Here is a 23,651-nt window from a genome sequence, read left to right on the forward strand (position 1 = left end):
GTATCAACAAAAAATACTTTGCATGTGTAGACATATTAATCACATTATATTATGTGAAATATTGTGTTTTTTGATGCATACAAACCAGTCTGTTGATAAGATAAAAAAAAAACAAATGTGAAATTATGCAGAACCAACCAATCCGTTATTTACTTACCAGTAATTAAAATATTTTCAAATTCTAATATGTAGTCGAAGCTAAAGCAGCAAAAATAAGGTAAAAAGCATACAGTAAACAACTTTGTAGCAGTATTCAGAAATGGAAATCAGTGATATTTGTTGTTATAATTTATGGGAGATGTGAAAAAAAAACAAATTATGATAAGAACAAGCAAAGTAAATGTTTGTCCCTGTTAAAGGTGTTGATTTATGGAATAATTATTAAATAAAACTGAAAGGGTGTGAATTACTAACAATAGAAAAATAGAGTTAAATATGAATATAAAAACAGTTATAAACATAAAACTGATTATCTGTACAAGTATATATTATTTTGTTTATATTTGCATGTATATTTTAAAAGTGCATATCAGTCACGCTCATAAGATTATTTATACATGTTAAGATGTGTATGGTTTGTTTTTGGGATACATTTATGGTATACAAACAACCTACTCATGTATTAACATGATTTTAGATTAAAAAATAAATAAATAAATAAAAAAAAGAAAATGAGCTTAACTTAAAAATACTGATGTAAACCGTCAGTCAACCGTCAAGCTTCGATCAATTTAAAAATATTCAATTACACCAATTGGATAAGTTAAGCTTTCAGTGTAAAAAGTCAGACAATTAGAGGTAGGACTACATAAAAGTTAATGCGTTTCTTGTAAAACATAGACCTGTGATATTCACAGACAATCTCTTTTTTTTTTCAAATGTGTTTTCGAATCGTATAATGTGTTTATATTGGTATGTTCGTACAATATTTCTATGTCAGTTTCTTTGCATGCATTGTATTACTTGTGTTATCAACACTTGGAGAAAACCTCACTAACATAGCTATAATGAATACATTGACAAATGTCACTCAATATTTATTGTCCCTACTGCACTTAATTACCCTGGCAACGGAAATGAAGTAAATTACTGTGTAATAAAGATGATGGATCCAAGTAAGTAGGAAAATTGCCTTGGAAGAAGTAACCATTTTTAGTAACCGTCACTGCTTGGTACAATCAATAATGGACATGTCTTGCATTGCAACCAGTAATGAAGCAATTAGTAGTGAAGCACATGGCTTCAAATGTGTCTTGTTTTCTTTTCCTCCACCGACCATTTGCTTTGCTTAAATCATATTTGGATTTATTATCTAACATCTAACATTATTATCTGACATTGTCACAAATTTTCAAGTTCTTTTTCAATTTATACATATTTTTTTATTTGTAATACTATGTTTTAGACCCCTTTTGGAGCAGAGCCATTGATTCACAACTTTTCAGATCTATTTCATACTTTTTCCATAAATAGACACCTTGAACAGATACATACATTTGCTTATAGTCCGAAAAATACAGTAAATAATGTATTTTCCACGGTATAAGGAATACTTGTCAATCAGAAATGAATAACAAGTGATTTGTGAAAAGTAATGTCTGAAAAATGGAGAGAAAAAAACTTGATTACATTAAATGGTTATTAAGAGCAATTCCAAGACAAATCAAGAGTTTAGAAGAATATAATTATTAAATGAAATATTAAACTTCAATGTTTTAATTGTAAAAAAAATATATAACTAAAATGCAGATGTACAAATTGAAGAATTGACTTGGTAAATAAATTATTTTATTTTTTCGTCCCACAAAAATGAAAACTCACCGTTAATGCACAGTATAAAGCGCACCCGATTATAAGATGCACTGTCATCTTAGGAGAAAATTGAAGGCTTTTTGGAGCACCTTATATTGCATAAAATATGGTATATAACTATGACCAACATTCTATCCCCCTTTAAATTTGGTCAGCCTGCTATTTTGGAGAAAGTACTCACGTTATTGATGAGGACATGGAAGGCAGCCCGGAATTATGGACGTTTTCATATCTGTCACTAGAGATTATCTTGACTTTTGCTATCTTTGCATAAGTAGGTATTGTATTTCACTCAACTTCAGCATTTAAGGCTTATCTTAAATGCTGGTAAGATCCCAGGAGAAACTCTGCGAGCCAGATTGGCATGAATCCTTTAGTGACAGCAATGCAAGGTGACAGTTGGTTGGCCATTGATACCGTTGATGATCTCAGTAATCATGTTATCAGGTCATGTCAGGGATATTTTGCCTCCAAGCATAGCAAGGCATTTAAAAGCTAATATGATATCCAGAGACAAGGCAATTGCTGACATGATACATATATCAAATATTTTGAGACTCCAGGACATTCCACTGACCGCCAAACGCTTCTCTTCCAGCATGTTTATATTTCCCCCCGTAGTACTGTTTTCCACTTGCTCAACAAGGACAAAAGATGCTGGCAGAAATCCTGGTTGTTTCAAATGAGACCATTTTTAAACCACTAGGATCAGCGCGTTACATACTCAGTGATGACTTGGCTTAGTACGTAGCCACATTTCCAATTCTCAAGCAGCTTGCCAAAGGAGAAACCACATTATATCCAGCTCAGTCAGAAATGGAAACTCGAGGGGCTTGCCTGCAAGTCTAAAACAGTCTAAAAAAATTGTGTTTAGTTGGGAGGAACACGGGCAGAGTGATCTTTTATGACCTATGATGAAGGAATGATTTAAATAATTGTCAGTGATAAATGTTAAATGTCGTGCACTCATAGTGCTTCTATGTATGCTAAAGATGAAAAGAAATTTGATTGACTCTTAATGAGCATTTTATTGTTATATTAGCCTTAAATATTTTCTAGTACTTTAACTAAAGCATTTTAAGAATAATTTTGTAAGACACATACCAAACATGTTCGGTCTTCTCTAACTAAACAAAACATAGAATATAAAATGAAACAAAAGAAGAGAAACTTTCTGAAATGCAACAGATCAGAGATCGAATAAAATGTACCTTAACTAAAAGCTCCTATTCCACTGATGTTAGCTTGAACGTTAGCGAGTGTCTGAGGGTAGCGGCAAGGAAATAAAACATTACAAGAGCAGTACAGGCAGCCATCTGGCAAACACAGGCGGCCCCGTACATAGCCCGTTGAAATCAAAAGAGCTGTTACCCTCGCCAAGATTATAAAGTGTTCCTTGTATACACAAAAATAAAAAAATACAAAAAAAAAACAACAACTTTTTTTTAACTTTTGAAGTTCAGTACAAAGACCATCATTGTTGATTTGGAGCCATAACACTTGGACACAGAAGAGAACTGTATAATTCATATTTTAGAAACCATCACCTTATGTGTGATGAATTGGCAGGGTGGAAAATTACATTTTCATCTTTGAAACATCTACACATAAACGACTCCTATCTTAATCTCCCGCAAATTCAATGTGAGCATGCGGACATTTGAGAGAATTGCCAACTTTTTCACCACTATTCACCGTTTTCAGTAAAAATGTAATTTAAAACCAAAAACGTACCAACTAAAAAAAACATTCACATATGTTACCATTACTAAACATCCTGGATAACCGTCTATAACAACTAACTGATAAATATGAGTGTTATACAGCCAACCAATAGACATCATACAGTAGTTAAATATGCAATCTCAGCAACTTTTATATGTATAGGTGTTTTAATCAGATTTTATTTTGGAATCCCAGTGGGCCAGTTGGTTAAAGTTTTCCCGAGTGAGGCCAAACCAGAGCAATGTACTCATGTACTACTGCTGTCCTATCTCATAATTCTGACAATATCTTTTATGATGGCGCAAATAGCACAAAGGCAAAGAGAGAGTGTGCGAAAGCACAGATCTTTAATCTTCAAAAGAGCTATGTGTTTACAGCTAATTCCTTTTCAAACGTTCCTTTATCTTTGAGCCAAATATCTGATGAGACTGAAATTCATGAGCCGAGGCAACTGAAACGAGTATAATATCATTATTATACGAAAATGCACGTTATGAATTCCTTTTCCAGATGAAAAAAAAAAAGATTATTACTACCACGGCATCACAGTTTATCCTAGTGATCCCTGAGTACCAAATATTAACCAACGGGTCTGCAAAAAACAGACGAGCGCAACGGAATTATTTCAGCATCTGAAGACATGCAACAGCAAATGGTGTTCTGTGCGCGACGTGATCCCACCCACCTGCTAAGGAGCTGAAAACATGAGCCAAATTAGTTCACATTGTTTACTTATGACAATCATCACTCTAAACAGTGTCAAGTGAAACGTTACAGTACCATTAGCTCTCTAAGTTTCCTTTCAAAAAGGCTTTTCAGATTCTGCGCGACATTGTTGACAAGACGAGCAAAATAGAGCCTCAAGTTGTTGTCAGTCTTATTTTTACTTGTCAAAAAAGTCATTAATTCAAACAAGGCAATCGTGGCATGTGAAAGAAGCGCTTTTATTGACATTTTCTGGGACAAGGGTTCATTTTGTTTGGAATCAGTGCCTTTCATTCATGTTGTTCAGGGATAGATTTTGTTGTTGCATATTAATTGCAAAGGAATTTTTATTGTTGCATTCTTGAGCATTTGAACCGTTTTATTAAAATAAGGGTTGTGTTTAAAAGGCCATATTAGAGTTTGGAAAATGATCTTTTTTATTGTATTTTTCCTTGTGATTGTCAAAAAAGGTAGCAAAACTGGAAACATGATTTTGACATATGAGTAGGTTTATATTAGGAAACAAGTATGAGCCCGGTACATATTGATTCTATTTATCCATCCATCCATTTTCTATAGCCGCTTCTACTCACTAGGGTCGCTGGCTTGCTGGTGCCTATCCCAGCTGTCTTCGGGCAATAGTTGGGGGAGACCGTGAACTGGTTGCCAGCCAATTGCAGGGCACACGACGACACAAACAAACGTTCACAACTAAGGAAAATTTAGACAGTCCAACACACCTTCCCTGCATGATTTTGTGTGGGATGTAGCCAAAGTGACCGGAGAGAACCCACGCAGGCTTGGGGAGAACAAACAAACTCCACATAAGAAGGACGGAGCGAGCTGGACTTGAACTCAGGGCCCGGAACTGTGAGGCATACGTGCTAACCACTCTTCCACTGACCCACTCCGATTCTATGTATCTGGGGGGAAAAAAATATTCAAAATGCCGGTCTTGTCTTGCTGGGCTTTTTGAAATATGTATTCCTGTTTTCTACCATTTCAACCAGTGTTGACATTTTTCATCTTTGATAATTGCATTTCTACTGCAAAGCAATAACACACATTTATGGCATACACCAGTGATGTGCATGCATAGACAAAATAAATCATGCATGTAAGATGAAGGATGAATCATGCATTTACAAATAGCATTGGACATGCAGTAAGTTGTTTATGCTTGTATGTTAGTGGACAGTTGAAAGACAAGCTAAGTCAACTATTTCAGTAAGACCTTGCTAAACAAAAAGTGGCAACCAAAGACAAACAAGCCACATTGACTGTTTACATATAGCCATATTCGGGTTAAGGTTAATGTTAAAATGCGGGTTTGAAAAAATATTCCTTTACTGTATATGCTTTTGCGAGAGAGTCTTATCATTTGTGTAAAACCAAATGAAAATGCAGCGTAGATATAACCTCATGACACAAATAGATATCATTCTAATTTATTTTTTACTGTCAATAAATCACATTAATCTCATGTCACTAGTCACAGAAATAATTGTATTTTTGCTTGTTAAAAAAATGTGGCTTTATGCTGCTTCTGAGTTTCTTTCTGTTCACTCCATGGAAAAATCAACAGTTTGGTAAGAGGCATTATAATACGAGTGGCCTGTACTTCCGTCATTGGTGAGTGTTTAAACCTTGGGCAGTATTTTATCCACTCCTTTGAGCTTTACATCATAGGGAAAGCATTGTAAAAAGACACTAGGGAGCTGAAATTTCACCAAGATGGTGACAACATGTCAAATTTTAAAATGGCGCTTCCACTTGTTATCACACTACAAGATGTGTGCCATCCCTTGGCTAAAATACAGTGAAAATGATCTGGAAGAAAATGACAGAAAATGGCCAAAATAATACATAATAAATGCTGTCAGTATGTTAGTGGGGGTTCTAATTTCCCCATGTAGCACCTGATTGTTTATCTTTATCAAGAGCAGTTAATTTCTCATTCTGAAGAAGTAGGAAAATAAAATTTGAATTTCATCTGGGATCTTCCATGAGCTTTATCAGAATGTGAATTTGCATATTACATGTCTCACTGATGCAAAACATAAGAACAGGGAACAGCTTAAATCTTAGTGAATACAGAAAAGAGACATCAACTTTAAGATCCAACCCCAACGTTATTTTTGCTGAAGGAACCCAACAATTTTACAAAGAAACCCAGAGAAGCATTTGATGGATGGAACACAGTAACTTGCACACTCTCTTGAGTGCTCTCTGTCAGACAAACAAGCACTCAATCACCTGATTAATAAAGGCTGAGATGCATTACCATACTATTATAAATTGGTAAACAAAATCACATTGGCATAACATGGTTTGGGGGAAGTGAAATCACCCTTTTGACAAGAATGTTTGTTCTAAATGAAAGAAATGATAATAGCAGTCTAAATAATTATGTGGCTTCAAATTGTGTTTGTAGTTTTTAGTGGAAAATGAGGCAGAACGGAAGCGTGGTTATTAACGGGACAGCTGAACGGAGCAAAATATCGGTCATGTTCATATTGTTTGGTTAACAATAGTAAGGGCACTGGGGGCACTCCCGCAATTTCTTTCATGCTGCCTTGTTTGTTATGGGTGAACATGTGAAACAGCATGTCTTAAGTGTGTGTGTGTTTTTTTGTTTAATGTATTTTAATATCTGGTCCTTAAAGAGGAAGTCAATCATTAACTTGTTTTAATAAAATTTTCTGAGCCTCCACTTGTCTAACCTAGCATTCTGATTGATATTGCATTTGTGGAAAATGGATTAGGCAGGAATACCCATATTGTTAATCCATCTCAGAGGATAGCCATTTTGTCACTGGCTGTTTGAAAATGATATCATCGTCCTGGTTGCCTGAGCTCACAGTTTAGATAACAGTTTCTGAGTTAGGTCATGTGACATTGGCAAAAGAGGAGCTGTGATTGGTTTTTGCCTGAAGCGCTGAGTGTGTTACCTTCAATGTGTTACCTGTTTTGGTAGCCTGCATGACATTGTACTAAATAAATAAATATATAAATAAATAAACAGCTGAAAAAAAGAAAGTCAGTACAGAAAAAAAAAAACAGCGTCTATTGAAAAAAGTAATGTCATTTATCGCTACATTGTTGTTTTTCTAGTGGCCCGAATTGACAGTTTGAAAGTTTCCAAAACACACTGTGAACATGATTGATTTCAGAAAAGCATCGTGAGCACTGTGTTACTCACACCGCAGCCTGCTTGCTCTGGGAACCAAAGATTATCAAGTTGGTTGAGTGTTGCTGTGACTAAGCTTCCAGGGGGGAAAAACACAACAAAAACTCAAAATAAAAGCGTTGCCAGCCAATTGCAGAGCAAACGGAGAAGACCAACCATTCACACACCCAATCACACCTAAGGACAGTTTAGTATGTGCGTAACACCTGCCATGCATGTTTTGGCCGTGTGGGAGGAAGTCAGGGTGCCTGGGCAGAACCCGCACAGGCTCGGGGAGAACGTGTAAACTCCACACAGGAAGGCTGGAGAAAGGTGGATTCGAACATTTGTCCTGATCTCCACTGTCACTTTTGCGCTTAATAGTGTGCCGCACATTTTCAATGGGAGAAAGGTGTGGACTGCAGGCAGTCTACTACCCGCACTCTTTTACTGTGAAACCATGCTGTTGCAAGACATGCGCTAGGCAAAATCTTGTTGAAATAAACAACAACATCCCTGCAAAAAAAAAAAAAAACATTGCTTGGATGACAGCAATGTGTTGCTCCAAAACCTCCATGTCTCTATCAGCATTGATGGTGTCATCACACATGTGTGGAAAAAAAAATGTTGATCATATTAAACATGAAATATCTTGCCTTTGTTGTCTATTTAGTTGAAGATAATCTGCAATTCATTGCACTTTTTTTCATTGTTTTCTTTTTCCATTTTACTCACCATCCCAACTTTGTTGGGATTGGACTTGTAGATGTATATTGTCTGACATTTGACTACTGTAGTTATCATGTACAGTATAGTATTCAACAGAATATCATAAATAACTGAGCGGTGAGCAATGTTTTGAGTGTACACATCTCCCCCAGAGGACATCATATCCGATGGGCTTTGGATAAGAGCAAAGCGAGCACGTCTGTGGGGAGGTGTCGTAGTGTGTGTACTTATTTACAGAATGTGGTGGAATATGTGCATGTTTTATCTGCACTTTGGCGCTGTGATTTATGGACTTGTGATTTATCCAGGTGATGGATGAGCGCATTAAGAACTACAGCTATGCCAACCCTCTCTAAGTCTCTGTCACTATATATTGTGTGGTAGCATATAAAACAACTCAATGCAATATTAAATTATTCACACAAGTTAAAACAAAGATGAAATACAGTGGAACCTCTAAAGTCAATCAATTCACTCCCGAATGCTTGGTTGAGCTCAGAGCTCTTTTTTCTTTTTTTTTTCTTCCCTCACTTAATGAAGAAAGTGCATGCTCTGTCCCATGATTTAAGCAAAGCCCCCCCCCCCCCCCCCCCCCGCCACACACACACACACACACACACACACACACACACAAACTGATAATGCCTAAAATGGTAGCCTTATTAACATAAAAATAAACTTTTAACAACTGTTAACTACTTTTTTCTCACTGTTTATACAAGTCACAGGTTAGTCTAAAACGGAAAAAAATAACCAACTGCATCAAAGTGCCTGATATAAAACAAAAATAATAGAAATTGTATTCTCTGCCTTAACTTTAATAAGCAATGAATACTAAACTGTTATAATAATTTCAGTCTATAAGGCACAGTTAAAATCCTTCATTTATTTTTCAAAAATTGACCGTAATTGATGGATGTACTGTAGTTTTCCTTAATGAACCTTATAACTAAGTTACACCTATATATGGAAATTTCCAAACAATACCTGTTCAGTAAGACTGCATCTTACAGTCCAAAAAAGGTGATAAGTCTGCTCTACATCTAATATGAATGTTGTTTTAGCAATATTGGCTTGAATAGTCATGACTGAAACATAGGTAGGCTAATTGCTTTACAAAGTAGCAAACAAATTAATAAATAAATAAAATTAAAAAACAGCTAAATTGCCTTTTCCCATGTAGGTGCACAAAAAATAACTAAATAATTCAACCAATCAGAGATTTGCTTTCGTTTTGCCAGTTGCTAATTGCATTCTGGGTATTTGTACAGCTTTATTTATTTTTGTGTTATCCATTGCCATTGCTCTTAATACTATATTATAAATTTAAATCTGTGTTTTCATGATTTTAAAAGTATTCTCAAAAAGTGTACTTTCTTTAAATAGTATAAAAACAATCCTTGGATGTATTTGAAATTCAAAAAGTTATCAAGATATTGAATAAATTGTCATAAAATTCCTCATTACTACTTTGCTTTAAAAGGGATATTTTGTTTGTTTTGTCGTGAACATTCCACTATAAAGGTTCACAGATTATCTGCTCTCACATCATGACTGTGATGACAAGAATACAAAATAGTCCCCTTCATTGAGCACACAGGATATTAACAGGATATCTTCCACTGTGTCAAATAATCTCCCTTCATATACGAGAACGCAAATTTGATTTATCTCTCACAATCCGTATACACATGATATGACTATAACTACATGGAAGCTTTTCCCATCTCAATAGAGTGATTGCACTTTGACCTCAGTGGCCAAATTCCCTCTTGCTCTGACATTGATATGCAATATGCTTAGAATGGCAAATTCCAATTTAAATACAGTATTTAGTTCTTCCAATCCTTCACTCAACAAATAAACATATTTGGTAACTCAACCAATGGCCGATTGCATTATAGTCGGATCCTCACTCGATCAATCATATTCTCCTGAGACCCAGCCTATTAATTCATGTCCGTTATATCTATTGAGCTAACCTACAAGGTCCTAGTGTGCTCAATAGATGATATCCTGGAAAATATATTTTGCACTTTCCATACAGAATAGTGTTATGTCCAATGTGGGGTGTGTTTTAGAATTTCTTTTCCTCTTAATGTTGGTTTATAATTATGGAATAGCTGACACAAATGATTGGCAGAACAATATTTAACTCAACAGGCCTCCTGTGTGAATGCTTATTATAAACCTGACAACAGACATGAACACGTAGGTGAACACAGCTCCACACCTGCTCATGGATTTGTGTGCTCACAAATAAAACGATTTAAGGTGAAATGACAACACCTCTATTTTGAAGCTTTCTGATGTTAAATACTGGCAGCTCTTCCAAAAGGCCAGACATTATGAAAATGCGAATACGCCAAGTAAATGAATCCTCTCTGATCTGCAGATATGAAAGAGGTTGAGCAGAAGCAAAGAAGTAAGCTCTCATAGGCAATTCAAATGGATTTTGTGAGAGATATTAACAGATATTTTCATAGTATCTTTAGAAGAACGGTTGAATGTGACTGTGTGAAGTACTGTGTACATTTTGGATCGATACAAATACATGCAAAACAGTGAATGATTGTTGTTATCAGCATTAGCCACGCATCTTTCTGTTTTCTAAAAAGCTTAGCCTGTTCAGGGGGGTGGGGACCTGGCTGGCTGTGGGCAAAAGGCAGACAGTCAGCTACAGAGCACACATCGTGACAGACTAACTTTCACACTTACATTCACACATTCACTGAGTGGGAACTGAAATGCAAATCAGGCGAGAGAACCACTACATAGACTGTGCCTTTTTATCAACGAGCCAATGTTCCACATGGTTAAACATATGGTATCGGCTGAAGTCTCATTTTAGTCTTGAGTACGGGCATTCAAAATCTTCCATATCTTGTCGAACAAGTGGAGGCCTTTATGGGCCTGGCTACCCATAAGGAACAGTCAGGCTGGAACAGAAAAGTTTGCCAGCAAGCTTCCCTCACAAAGTACAATTGACCTAAATATATCAAATTTAGTGTCCAACTTAAAAGTTCAGCCCACTTGCCAAATTGATTGCTGAGGATTAATAGCCACTTATAGTAGCTGTAGCCCATACAAAACCACATTGTCATGGAACCACAATGCAAAATCAAATTCATCCGGTGCCGATTACCCCGCCACTCATCCCCGCCCCCAAACCCAAACTACATCTCTCCTCTTTCTGCAATGGGACTTCAATATGACAATTTATGTTTGCTGACAAGCTCATCTAGCTGTTTTGTTTTAACGATTTAATATCCAACTGCAAGCCAATCGTACAGCCCTGGAAAAGCTGCTGTGACAATTCATTCAAATTGAAAGAACCAGAAATAAAACAGATGTTGCAAGATCTATCTTCTGGAATTGCTGAATAAAATACTGTATACCTAGAGATACCGCTACAAAAGCGCTTCCAAGATTTTACTTCTGGTAAAAACAGTGATTCACACATCAAATTCAACTAGGCACACTTTTCAGAAATGATGTGTACTCAGTTATTTGAATTGATTCAAATGCTAACCACGAATCCACTATATGGCCAGAATTCAAGTAAATTTGCAAAAGTCTCAACAGTGTTACTCTATATTATGGGATGTGTTTGTGGTTGGATCATGACTCACTCATGAAAAGTGAAAGTGAAATAGAGAAGGAGAACAGAAAAGCGGACTATTTTTAAGAGATGACGGTAGTGTCAAAATAATGAGTGTTTCAGTGTCATGACAGAGCGATGAGTGCCTGTAGACATGTGGATGTCAGAATAAAGGGTTTGTATTCATTTATATTTGGCACACTTTTAGCTATGATTTTCCCCATTTCTTGTTCATTTCAATTGGTTTGATAGGAACACCAGATTAAGATAACTCTCGCTATTACTTCAAATAAAAATATTACTTGAAACTTTAGAGTAGATAAAGGATTTTGACATGGTGGACAATGTGGATTCTCCAATTAAATCCATCAAGGCATGTTTTTATACTTATGCTTATGGTACACTAGCCCGTATTAGGGGCAAGGGACAACATACACCCTTAAACCATTATCAATAATTGCAGGGTGATTCTAGAATTTATTTGATAGCTAAGCATTTGTTGGATCATCAAATTATTGAAACAATAAAATGAAATTTAACGGTCAAATAAACCGATTCAAAGCTAGCCATTTTCTCTTTTACTTTAACACCCGGACTGCAAATAAATAAGTAGATATGTAAGTAGACACTTGGGATTTCATGTTTAGATTCTCAATATACTTATAAATGTATACATCTTTGCATTTGCAAAGATTTTCCTGTTTTAGGATGATCCTAAAATTTCACCTCGAGTATTATTCTTTATTCTGAACACTGCTATGTACTGTCTCCAGATAAGAAACTGTGTTTTGAGTGACAACTAATTTGTTACTTTCAACGGTGGCCCCCCACCAACGAAGCAATGATCTCAATCTAAAATGAAATTTGCAGCAGGTATGGATAAGAAGATACGTCTTGATTAGTCCCAAACATAATTTATTCTAGCCTTGGTGAAGATGCAAAGCCCATAATCAATTCATCTTGCCCTGAGCTGGGTGACGAGGTCTCGCATCCTATCCAAGCTGACATACGATGAACATCAAATGTTAATATTGGCATCATTATAAACATTATTTTCGATAGGGTTCATTAGTATTGTTCAAATAGCAGGAGCTTGTATACTGTGGATTGACATTATTACACCAGTCACAGCCACCTAGTGTTACAGCCTGATCCAAAATGTGACAACTCAATGTTAAATTTTCACTTTTTTAAATCCTTAATTGACATGAAACACATTTCAGCTGGGAAAATATTCAATTCAAATTATTCAGCATTTTCCCACTTAGATTATGTGAATGAATATGTTGGCTAAACGCGATTTCTGACTAGTGCGACTACTTGTGTGATGAGGTTTTATTGAAAAAGCAGTGTGACTAAAAAGTACACTTACATACTGTTTCTCCATATTTAAAAAAAATCATCAGAGCTTTAGGAATGACATATATGTGCCATATGATAAAATGATTATGATGATTTTAAAAACAGCATGAGCTGGGAGAGCAAATACCATCGCTAAATTATTCTTGTTACCTTCCTCTCAAATCTGCAATTATGCTGACCACTTCACAAAACAAAACAAACAAAAAAAAAGTCTACTTACATTAATCAATCAAATTTATCAGAATGCTGTCCCACTCTGATCCAGCATATTCAGCTTAGTTTGAAGAAAGGTCAAAATGTTAGTCCCACTGAGTGAGTAGTAATTTTGTACAGTCTCATAAATCATTCTTAAAACTAAATGGTACATTTATTAAAAAAAATAAAAATATGTGTGCGTGTGTGCGTGTGTGTGTGTGTGTGCGTCCCTATTATTTTACAAGGAAGCGCTCCGACACTGGTTAGCCAAGTTTGCTTCTGATTGCCCTGATTTAATACACTTTGCGTCATGATGTAACCAAGCCCTGATGTAGCTAAGCAGCCCCATGACAAACATAACATCTGTATATTTCTTGAACAAACTACAGAGGAAAAACTGCTGGTACTCTTTCTTCAGGAACTATTGAAACTTAAATAACGTGGTCAGAATAAGGTGAGGTTCTTATTATAAGACTACAAAGCTTCTGGGACAATGCGCTTTGGACAGATGCGACATTACTGGAGCATTCTGGCAAGTCAACTCAGTGATGCTAACCAACCCTCATCAAATGCATTAGGGCTGCATCAGGGCATCTGGCGCTGGATGTCATCTGTGCACAATGAAATTCTACAAACTATTGAGCACTCTGGAATGAAATGTGTCCAATGTCAGAGAAACACTGAGAAGTGTGGTGTCAGCCAGAAGTTATGGGTCCTCTGACAGGATAAAGACCCAAAACAAATGACCCACTGTGGATTTTTATTTCTCTAAAGCAGGGATGTCAAATCCATTTTTGATGCGGCCCACATCATTGCTAGTTTCTCTCAGAGGGTCATGACTGTGAAACAATATACTGTACATGTTTCCTCCCCATGGTTTTACATATACACAAATAATTGATAGATAATACGTTTTTTTTTTTTTTTGCATGTGTGCTTACATACGTCTGTCATGATTGTCAACTGCTTCTCTCCATCATCTTGCTCGCTGTTGTGGGAGGCGGAACTCAGAAGCACATAAACACACACACTATGAGTGGAATGGTTTTCGAAAAACGGTTAAATATAACTTTTATCGTTGAGTTTGCATATCTCGTCCACTCAGAGGCATGGACAAATATCTTATTTTTTAGTGGGCTGGAGCAGTCACAATTTCATTGCTTGTTTCTGCACTAGGAGATAGCGTAAGAAATCAAATTAATTAATTAAAAAAAAAATGTTGGCAATTTGAAAAATCACTAAATCGTGAAATCGAAGTTTGGCACAAGTGGCAGTGCTGATTGGGTGATTCACAAGACGTGTTTACAATAGTTACTAACTGCTTCATTGTGACATCCAAGCAAGCTATGAACAGTTTTGATTTTTTCATGTTAACTTTACATTAAAACGTCTTTAAAATCAGTTTACATTATGGTTGTCTTAACATTTTACGTAGGATTTATTTTTGAATAAGTCAAACCTATTAGGATTTTAATTGAATTCAATCGTTAAAAATTAATCAATGTAATAAACCTAACAAATCATAAAAACATGTGTTTGTTAGGTTTATTTCATTGATTAGATTGAATTAAAATTGTAATAGGTTAGAGGGACTTAAAAAAAAATCAAGACTTTTATATTTTAGCAAAATAAAGTAAGAAAATAAGAGGGTATATGCCTCAGTATATTTCCTCACCAGGAAATTAAAGAGGTGGCCAACACCAAATACTTGTTTCAGGAGCATGGATTTTATTTATTTATTTTTTTTTTTTTTGAGTGAAATGTGCATCTTACGAGGCTTATTTAATAACGTGAGCTTTTTGCCGAGCAACCTTTGTTAAGGCAAGGTACCTATTTTACAAAATAAAAATATCATGATTACCTTAGCATACCCTGCCTCAAAAAAGACAAAAAAAAAATTGTATGACAGACCTATGTTTTACATATATGACAGGTTGGAATTCGGTACAGGATAGCAAGAATCATAGAGGTTGGTGCAGATGGTTTTCTTTCACAGGCCGCATAATATGATGCAAAAGGCCAGATGTGACACCCGAACCTTAAGTTTGACACCTTTTGACCAACAATTAAACCAGTTTGTGCATATCCACTACACATCTTCAGTCAACTAGGGTTTCTATCTGCAGTTCTCTTGCCAGAATACATTCATGAGTAATGAGCCTTTGTTTTGACAGTTTTATGTATTGCTTCATTAATTCCTAACGTCATTATTCAAACTAGTTTTTCTCATGTGATGGCCGACAGGGAAGGTTTGGTTGAGCATCATGTGTTTGCACACCAGTGAAGAAAACAATTACATGGGCTCAAAGAGCTTAAGTTGAACTATGACTTATTGATTTAATAAAACATAATGTTGACAAAAAGCCCAATAGCTGCAGGAGGCCTCTTACCACAAGAATGGCAGTTGATACTTGCCTAAGGAAACAGCAGTGCAAGTCAGCCTCTAAATGAAAGTGTCATGCTAAACCTGGGATGACTAACAGGCGGAAAAAGGCATTTAGCTGGAGGAAAATACCAACACGCCATTAAAAGTTTTATTAATAACAAATAGCATCACTGATAAATTATGGCTATGTGTTGAAATAATTAAGTCCACATGACCCTAGTTAGAATAAATTAAGATGGGGAAATAAGCCACAATACTGCCCGACCTTCTCAATACCAGTTATGTGCTCAAAGCAGAATAAAGTTCAAATAGTGAACAAAAGTGGAAAAAAATGTTACATGGTGAATAACAGAAGGTGAGTCTTTTTTTCGCTATGTTACCGTTTATGGACCACAAAACTATGACCTGAATTTAATTATTATGACTGAGGCAATTAAGGTCTTTTGTTTAGCAAGCTTTTTTTTTGGTTATAGGGCCATGATGGTGTTTTGTCTGCAGGAATAGCAGCAAAATTACTTCAATGCAATTTAATTACTTTTCAGGTCAGACTGACCAGTGTTTAAAATGCCTTGTATGCAATAAGAACCATCTATTGACACAGGTGATTTTGTCCTGGATATTTTTTTTTCCAACCTTGTACAGAAATTTTGCAAGCACCCATAACTACATGGTGCTGATTTTTCCCTCTGACTGTTGATTTTATGCAAACACTTTATTTTGTCCTCATTTAAAGTCAGTTGGCCTTCTTTCTCAGCATGCAACACAACTATAAAGCAAATAATGTATTCAGGGTCCAACACGGGAAGACATGAAATGACAAATGAAGAGTGAGAAAACACAGGCAGAAATCCTTTTAAATTTGCATGTAGATTTAGCCATGCATTGGCTGTACTGTTTGTCGTCATTAGACTTACGAATGAGAGAAGTCTTTCTCAACTGACTTTGAGTGAGACATGGGGTATACCCTGGACTCCATGGCCAGCCAGTCACAATGACAACCATTTGCACTCACATTAACGCTAATGCTACTATTTTTATTGAGCAACCCTTCATTTGGATTAAAAAAAAAAAAAATCATGGCCAATCATTTTGCTGCTTAATTCATTTTTCACAAACCCTATTGCGATCGAATGTTTTTAGACTAGCATAGAACATTTTGTACTGATGTTTTTTTCTTCACCTTTATGTAGGGAAGGAATGTTGGAGAATGAGTAATGATGTGCTAACATCAATTGAACTTGACATTTTGCTGGCTTGTTAATGAAATGATTGGGGTGAATCCATACCATCTTTCATTTGTTATTCAATTTAATGGTAGTCTAAAACCAGATGCCTACTGTGTCCTACATTCTTAAGCTGAGCCATGATTGGTTATTTTCTAAGCTCTGAGCAACTGCAATGTCATTTTTAGATGTCAGACACAAACAAAATGGCCACTATCGGAGTTGGGGGGAAAAAAGTGGTGTTTGCCCCTTAATTCATATTCTACAAATGCATTAGTAAAGAGGAACAGCATATGGACAAGTGAAGGCAAATGAAACATAAATTTGAAAAGAAAACGGAATTATTTTTTAAAGTGTATTTGAGTGTACTTGAGTACATGAGTAATCAAAAGGGTATCTTAGACATTAAAACTGTAACTAGTCCTGTGCGCTACTTTATTTTACGTGTCATTTGATGGGACGAAGAAGTACATTTGAGTTTGTTTGATTTGGACCGATACTGATTTTGTAATGCAACCACTGCATAAACTAATCTATTGAGGTCATGCTGAACCAACTCTGAGGAGTATAATATTATGGAAATTTTGTTTGAAAAGTCTGTTGCCTACGATTGGAGATGTCCATCCATTTTCGATAGCCGCTTCTCCTCAATAAGGTCGCAGGTTTGCTGGTGCACATTCCACCACTCCATGGGCAATAAGCGGCGGACACCCTGAACTGGTTGCCAGCCAATTGCAGAGCACACAGAGACGAACAACTGTTAATGCACCCTATAACACCTAAGGACAATTTTTAGTCTCCAATACACCGTGCATGTTTTTGGAATGTGGTAGGAAGCCGGAGTGCCCATTGGGAACCCATGCTGGCTCGGGGAGAACCTGCAAACGCAACACAGGCATGCCGGAGCGAACAGGATTTGAACTGGGATCTCTAAACTGTGAGGCGGGCGTGATAACCACAAGCCTCTACGGAATACACCCCTAACTAGGTTTTCAAAAAACGGAATTTTTTTCATAGGGATCAACACCATCATTTTTTGTTTTTTTCTTTTCACAACCCCGGCCTACACAGTGTCATACTCAAGGCAAAAATTATTTAACGAGCGTACTCCGGCAGAAGCAGGGAGAAAACGTGTTGGCATCATAATTTCATAACATGTCAAAATTTTGGTATGAAGATGGGCGGTTCGATGCTTTGATCTAAACATGCAGAGCACAACTCTACCCCAGCCCGGAGGCAAGAGGAACATGGGGGTAGGTAGAGGATTATAAAATTCAATTTAGGCCAGTAGCGGGGGTGGCTCTTTTGTGCCACTGAGCTGCTTCCCCACATATCCTCATAAACACTGTCAAAGGAACCTGATGTTTCTGTTGTGAAAGCTACGCGTGATACAAACACAAGTCCAGATGCTGCCAATAATACACTCATCGGGGTTTGTTTTGAGTGTGACAGTACTTCTGCATGTGTAATAAGGCAGCCTTGGGTGAACAGCAACGATTACAACGTACCGCCGCATGCATCATCATTCAGCTCGTCCTCTGCAGGGACTTATTTTGAGAATGACCTAGCAATCGAAACAAGAGGGCATGAAATTGCCCCTGGGTTATATAAAGAGGCTGTTGCAAAGAGTAAGTGGGAATCCTTCTCAACGAGGGGTATACATGCTTTGTCGCCCAAACAGCTGCTCTCGCCATGTGTGTGCATCTGTTTGCAGTTGCCATTTGCAGCTTTGTGTTAGCTTTGTGAACAAGAAAAGTACAATGAGCACAATTTGTAGACACAGATTGGATCCTGAACCAGATAAGCTGCAGAAAATGGATGGCTTGATGGATATCGCTTAATCTATTGGCTCGCAGGAACAACAGCATTTTACTTGAACTTGGCACTAAAGAGGTTTCTATCCGGTATGGAAAATGATAGGAAAATTAAGTGATGAAATTACCAACTTCAAAGTAAGTATAGCTTGCAGCAGTTGCATGCCTGCTTCTACCTCACCTCCTAATCCTTCTTTAAAACTGACACTGTACAGCGGACGGGGAGCGGAAAATGAAAGTGTTCTTCTAAATGGCTTGTGGAGTGATGGCTGTCAAGTGGAACGGGTCTAGAGGGGAAATTAGCCAGAAAACATGCCAAGTGAGCACTGCGGCTGGCTGTGTGGCATCGTTCCCGCCTCAAAGGGGAAGAGGCTACACTCACAGGATCTCAAACACAAGGAATGCTTAATGAAACGACCAGAGAGACAAATGTGTTCTTTTCCGTCTCTGACAATTCAAAGCCACGATGTTAGCAAGCTTGTGTTGAATTATTTCAGAGTGTCATTTGCATTGTCTCGTGCTATTACATCACCTCAAAAGTTTCTTTATCTGATTCTTTGGAAACTGCATTTTGTTTGTCTTATGAAAGCTGTGGAACGTTTCTGGGGACTTTGAGTCAGAATCGTTTAAAAAAAAAAAGTTGTACTTTTTTTTGGATGGAGTATTTTATTAGAAGCAATTCATGAAAATACCCAACACTAGGGTATTACTAGCACAACAAATTGAAATCTATATCTTTGTCCTTAACTGTATTGTTGTATGCGTGTGTTTAAACTTCTGAAGGGTACAAATGTGAACATTTAAGTCACAATGGCATCATATGACAAAACAATACTTTAGAAATATGTGCTGTATTTCCATCCCGTTTTGTAATGTTCAAACTTACCAAATCATAAAAGCACCATCATTTTGTCAAGAGTGCAATCATTTGTGCTCTTTTGGACATTTAGAAATTCTATACAAATAAAACCCATGATACCAATGAGGGGTTCTCAGATGCTGAAAAGAAAAATTGTATTTCTATGGAGCATCTATGTCCAAACAGTAATTGATAAGTAAAAACTACAAAAATAAATAAATAAAGAATAAATAAATAAACAGCAGAGGTTAGCTCTTAATGAAGAGACTGTATGAAGGAAATCCACTTACATCAGCATTGGCTGTATTTTAGAATGCATCAAAATAAGCTTTTTTGTGTATTTATATTTTATTGTCTTTAAAAAAACTATTTTGATTCATTTGAAATGCTAACATCACTTTCCCCCTAAAATCAGAAGCATAGTCCAGCTGCGTTGGATTGCAAAATACCACTTTCAAAAGAAAAAGGCAGTGTGCAAAATAGCCTTTGAATTATTAAAGATTAAAACACTTAAGGCGATTGTCGGACTATTTGTCCTCTTAAAGTAATTGTAAATTCACTCACACATCATCTTGAGAAAACTCCATCTGGATAGCTCGGAACAAAAAACGGTTAATCCTGCAACAATCCTTATGACTATAAGATTTATCACTGTTTCGACAAAAGCTTCAACAAAAAGCAAATTTAGAATCACCCGCTTCTCAGAGAACGCCCACACATGAACACTCCACTTTCCCCCAAATGTAGAGTAGTATGTTGACCGAGGTGTCATGTTGTATTTTTTTCATATGCTGTCATGTCACAAAGCATTTGCCACAAACTCAAAGTAGAAAATTGTGAAAGCAGCCAGACTTGCTAAAATGGTGAGTCATGCAACACGGATGCATTTTATAATTTTTACTTGTGTTAGTGTCCAATTATTCATGGTTTCCTTAATATGAGCATGAATACAATGTTATAGTTAAAATTATAACCTTAAATTTGAGTCAATAAATTTAAAGCAATTTTACATTGATTTTTATGATTAAAAAAAAAACATGAATGACTTTATTTAAAAACAACATTTAGAATGTTGAGCTCAAGGTTACATCCTGAATAATTGGAGGCATTAAAGTAACGTTGCAAATAAAAACGTGAGTCAAGGTTAATTAATTAGTATTTTAGAGAGCATTCTTGCTAAAATATTTACCTTTCTGATGAGCCTTTGTATTTAGAATGTGATTTCTAGTTTTAGGCTGATGCGTTGGATCATACCTCACACTCCCTGGAGCTAGACATTGTGCAAGTGCAGGAGCCCGTGCCGTTGCCAAGCACTTCCAATGCCTCTGGAGCGGCAGCAGGGTTGTAGCTCATGTAATACTCTTGCAGCTGGGTGCTTAGGTCCTGCTCCGGCTCGGGACTCTTTTTACGACACTTTCGCCCCACCATGGATCGCTGGTGGAGCAATCTGGTCGCACCCGGGTAGCGCCGCCACAGTACGTAGATAATGGTCAAAATTAGAGACATGCTGAAGAAGAGTGCCACACTGCCCACCACCACTTTATGCAGCGTCATATGTTCCATCTCCGGGGGTAGTACGTGAGTGGGCCGACTACGCGCGATCGAGTCTCTCGGGTCTTTGCTCATGTGTCCTGGGAACGTAGGATGAGGGAGAGGTTGAGGACGGAAAGGTGGGTGTGGACCGAAGGTTGGCGGCAAGAGCGGAGAACCGCTTGTGGGGGCAAACGTCGGCTCATTGGTTGCTTCAGAAAAAAGCTCGGACATTGGCGAAGGCGTCTCGGTCAGAACGTAATCAGTTTCCTCACAGATGCCATGGTTCCTTGTGGCTTCCATAATTTTTTCTCCTTGAAGATATTTTGGGCTGCTGCAGATCATAGTGGTGTCTTTGGTGCCACGGAAATTTCTTAACCAAGCCACCAGGGGGCATATGCCAGTCGCACAATCCCATATGTTTCCAGCAAGGCTGATAGACGTGAGTGAGAGCCATGCCGACACCGCTTCCTGCGATACGTTGGACAGTTTGTTGGATTCCAGGTTGAGAACTTGAAGGTTGGGCAAACAGTGGAACACAGCTGGATCCAGGGTCTGTATTTCATTTCCAGACAGGTCAAGTTTCTGCAGTGTGTACCATGTCCACGGAAGTCCCTGATTGACGACCTTGATGCGGTTCCACTGCAGATATAGTGATCTCAGATTGGCAAGTCGAGGAAAGAGAAAAAAGTTTATCCGGGTGAACTGGTTGTGCTCAAGATGCAGCTCCATCAGTTTCTGCAACCCTAAAAAGGTGGTGCGCGTGAGAGCCTTGATTCGATTGTAGCCCAAATCCAGAAACTCCAAACTTCGACACTCAAGGAATGCCCGTATGGGGATGTTAGAGAGGCCATTTGACCGGAGGTGTAGGTTCTGTAACTTTCGCAAACCGTGGAATTGTCCCGGCTGCAGGATCTCCAACTTGTTGTATGACAGGTCTAAACTACGAAGATTGGGAATTCCGTGGAATGTTGAATTGTGCAGAGATGTGATCTTGTTGGAGCTCATAATGAGCTCTTTAAGTCTCCGGACACCCTGGAATGCTCGACTGTCGACGGCTGAAATCTGATTGTGATCCAAGTATATCCAGAGAAGCTGACCCAGATGAGCAAACTGATATGGTAACAGGGTGTGCAGTTCATTATAGCGCATGGAGAGACCCTGGCACCCAACTGAAATGTTTTCTGGGACGTCCAAGAAGCCAGATGAATCACAATTAACGGTTTTCCCTTCACATCGGCAGCTATTTGGGCATGTGCGCTCACCGAAGCTGAATAATAAAGGAACTCGCAAAAGGAGGAGGAGCGGAAAGAGGAGGTGTGTTACTCGTCCATCATTCAGCATAGGACCTAGAAAGGAAGAAAATATATCATTCAAGATGATACCAATTTCGCATAAACCTTTCTTTGTGTTCTTACAAAATTCACAGAACATTCTGTACAATCAGTACCCCGAAAGTTACCCTGACAAGGTGTCCCTTTTCCCGATCAGTGACGAAAACAAGTTGACTTCAACAACAAAAACACCAACACTATGTGGCATTTCCACACATTTGATATGTGCTTGCTTTCTACTGCCTCGCAATATTTTTTCAAGTTACTGTAACTGCACACTTAAAATCAATTACTCCATTTTTCTGACTTTAACGTGCACCGGATTATGAGGTGCAGTCTCAATGAACAGGTCTTGGAAACGTCCATATAAAGTGTGCACTGTGTTATTTAAAAAAAAAATACCATACTGTACCGAAAAAGGTATATTACATCTGTCTACAAAATATTACATACTACCAAAAACACAATCTTAATTGAGCTGAATCTACAGTTGAAGTTCATCAGCTGGCCTAATTTGCTGTACTTTGTTTCCTTCATGTGGAGTAATGCGCCTTATCACCTAGTGCATCTTACATTCCAGTGTGCAGGATATATGGGAATTTCCAAAAGCAGACCTGTCCGTTGACTTTATGATCCAAAGATTTTTTTTTCTGACATATGCAATTCTATTAGCATACTATTTACTGATAATGTTGGAAGAAACACTGGACACAGCACAAAACAAATTTAGCGTTTACAAGCCCACTAACACAGGATTATACGGTACTCCTGTTAAAGACCATTACAGAATATGATGCGGGGGTTTTACAATGTCAATGACAGAGATGTTATCTTCCTCATTACAAATCAGAGGACCACATATTATAGCCGTTATTTATGGTAGAATTACTACATATTCTCAGGATGGATTAAATTGTGGCATGGTCTAAGGTCTGGTGCAGTTTGCTTGTTATTTTCTAATTCTATTTTGGAGCACAAATTCTCATAAAATAATTTAAAAAATGACACCAAAATGCAGATTACAATTAAGAACAGCGATAGAGGATGTAAGTGATGTGAAATGATGGTGAGTAAATGAGAGTAGGGACAGCGTGCCACGTGAAAATGTGTCCTATTAATAAATCTCATGACTCCTCCAAGCCATAAATGCACGGCAGCTTCCATCTTATCCATTAGCTGCTCTGTGAAGTGGCTAAATGTTCAATGC

General features: G+C 37.3%; 1 protein-coding gene across 2 annotated transcripts in view; it reads right to left on the reverse strand.

Annotated features, from left to right (window-relative positions):
• The window catches only part of lrrtm4l1 (leucine rich repeat transmembrane neuronal 4 like 1), a 41,735-nt gene that overhangs the window by 6,735 nt on the left and 11,349 nt on the right, over nt 1-23,651 (reverse strand). Inside the window, exon 2 of one of the 2 annotated variants that reach the window (XR_015868046.1) lies at nt 20,770-22,459. Coding sequence is in view for 1 of the 2 variants with exons in the window: in XM_088435783.1 (XP_088291909.1) it covers nt 20,835-22,459 (1,625 nt within the window). In the remaining variant the exon portion in view is untranslated. The remainder of the gene's footprint in view (nt 1-20,769; nt 22,460-23,651) is intronic. The other variant, XM_088435783.1, reaches the window with a different exon arrangement.

This window comes from Hippichthys cyanospilos, chromosome 15 (genome assembly GCF_059441005.1).
Source record: "Hippichthys cyanospilos isolate Australia breed blue-spotted pipefish chromosome 15, RoL_Hcya_1.0, whole genome shotgun sequence".
Classification (NCBI taxonomy): Eukaryota; Metazoa; Chordata; class Actinopteri; order Syngnathiformes; family Syngnathidae; genus Hippichthys; species Hippichthys cyanospilos.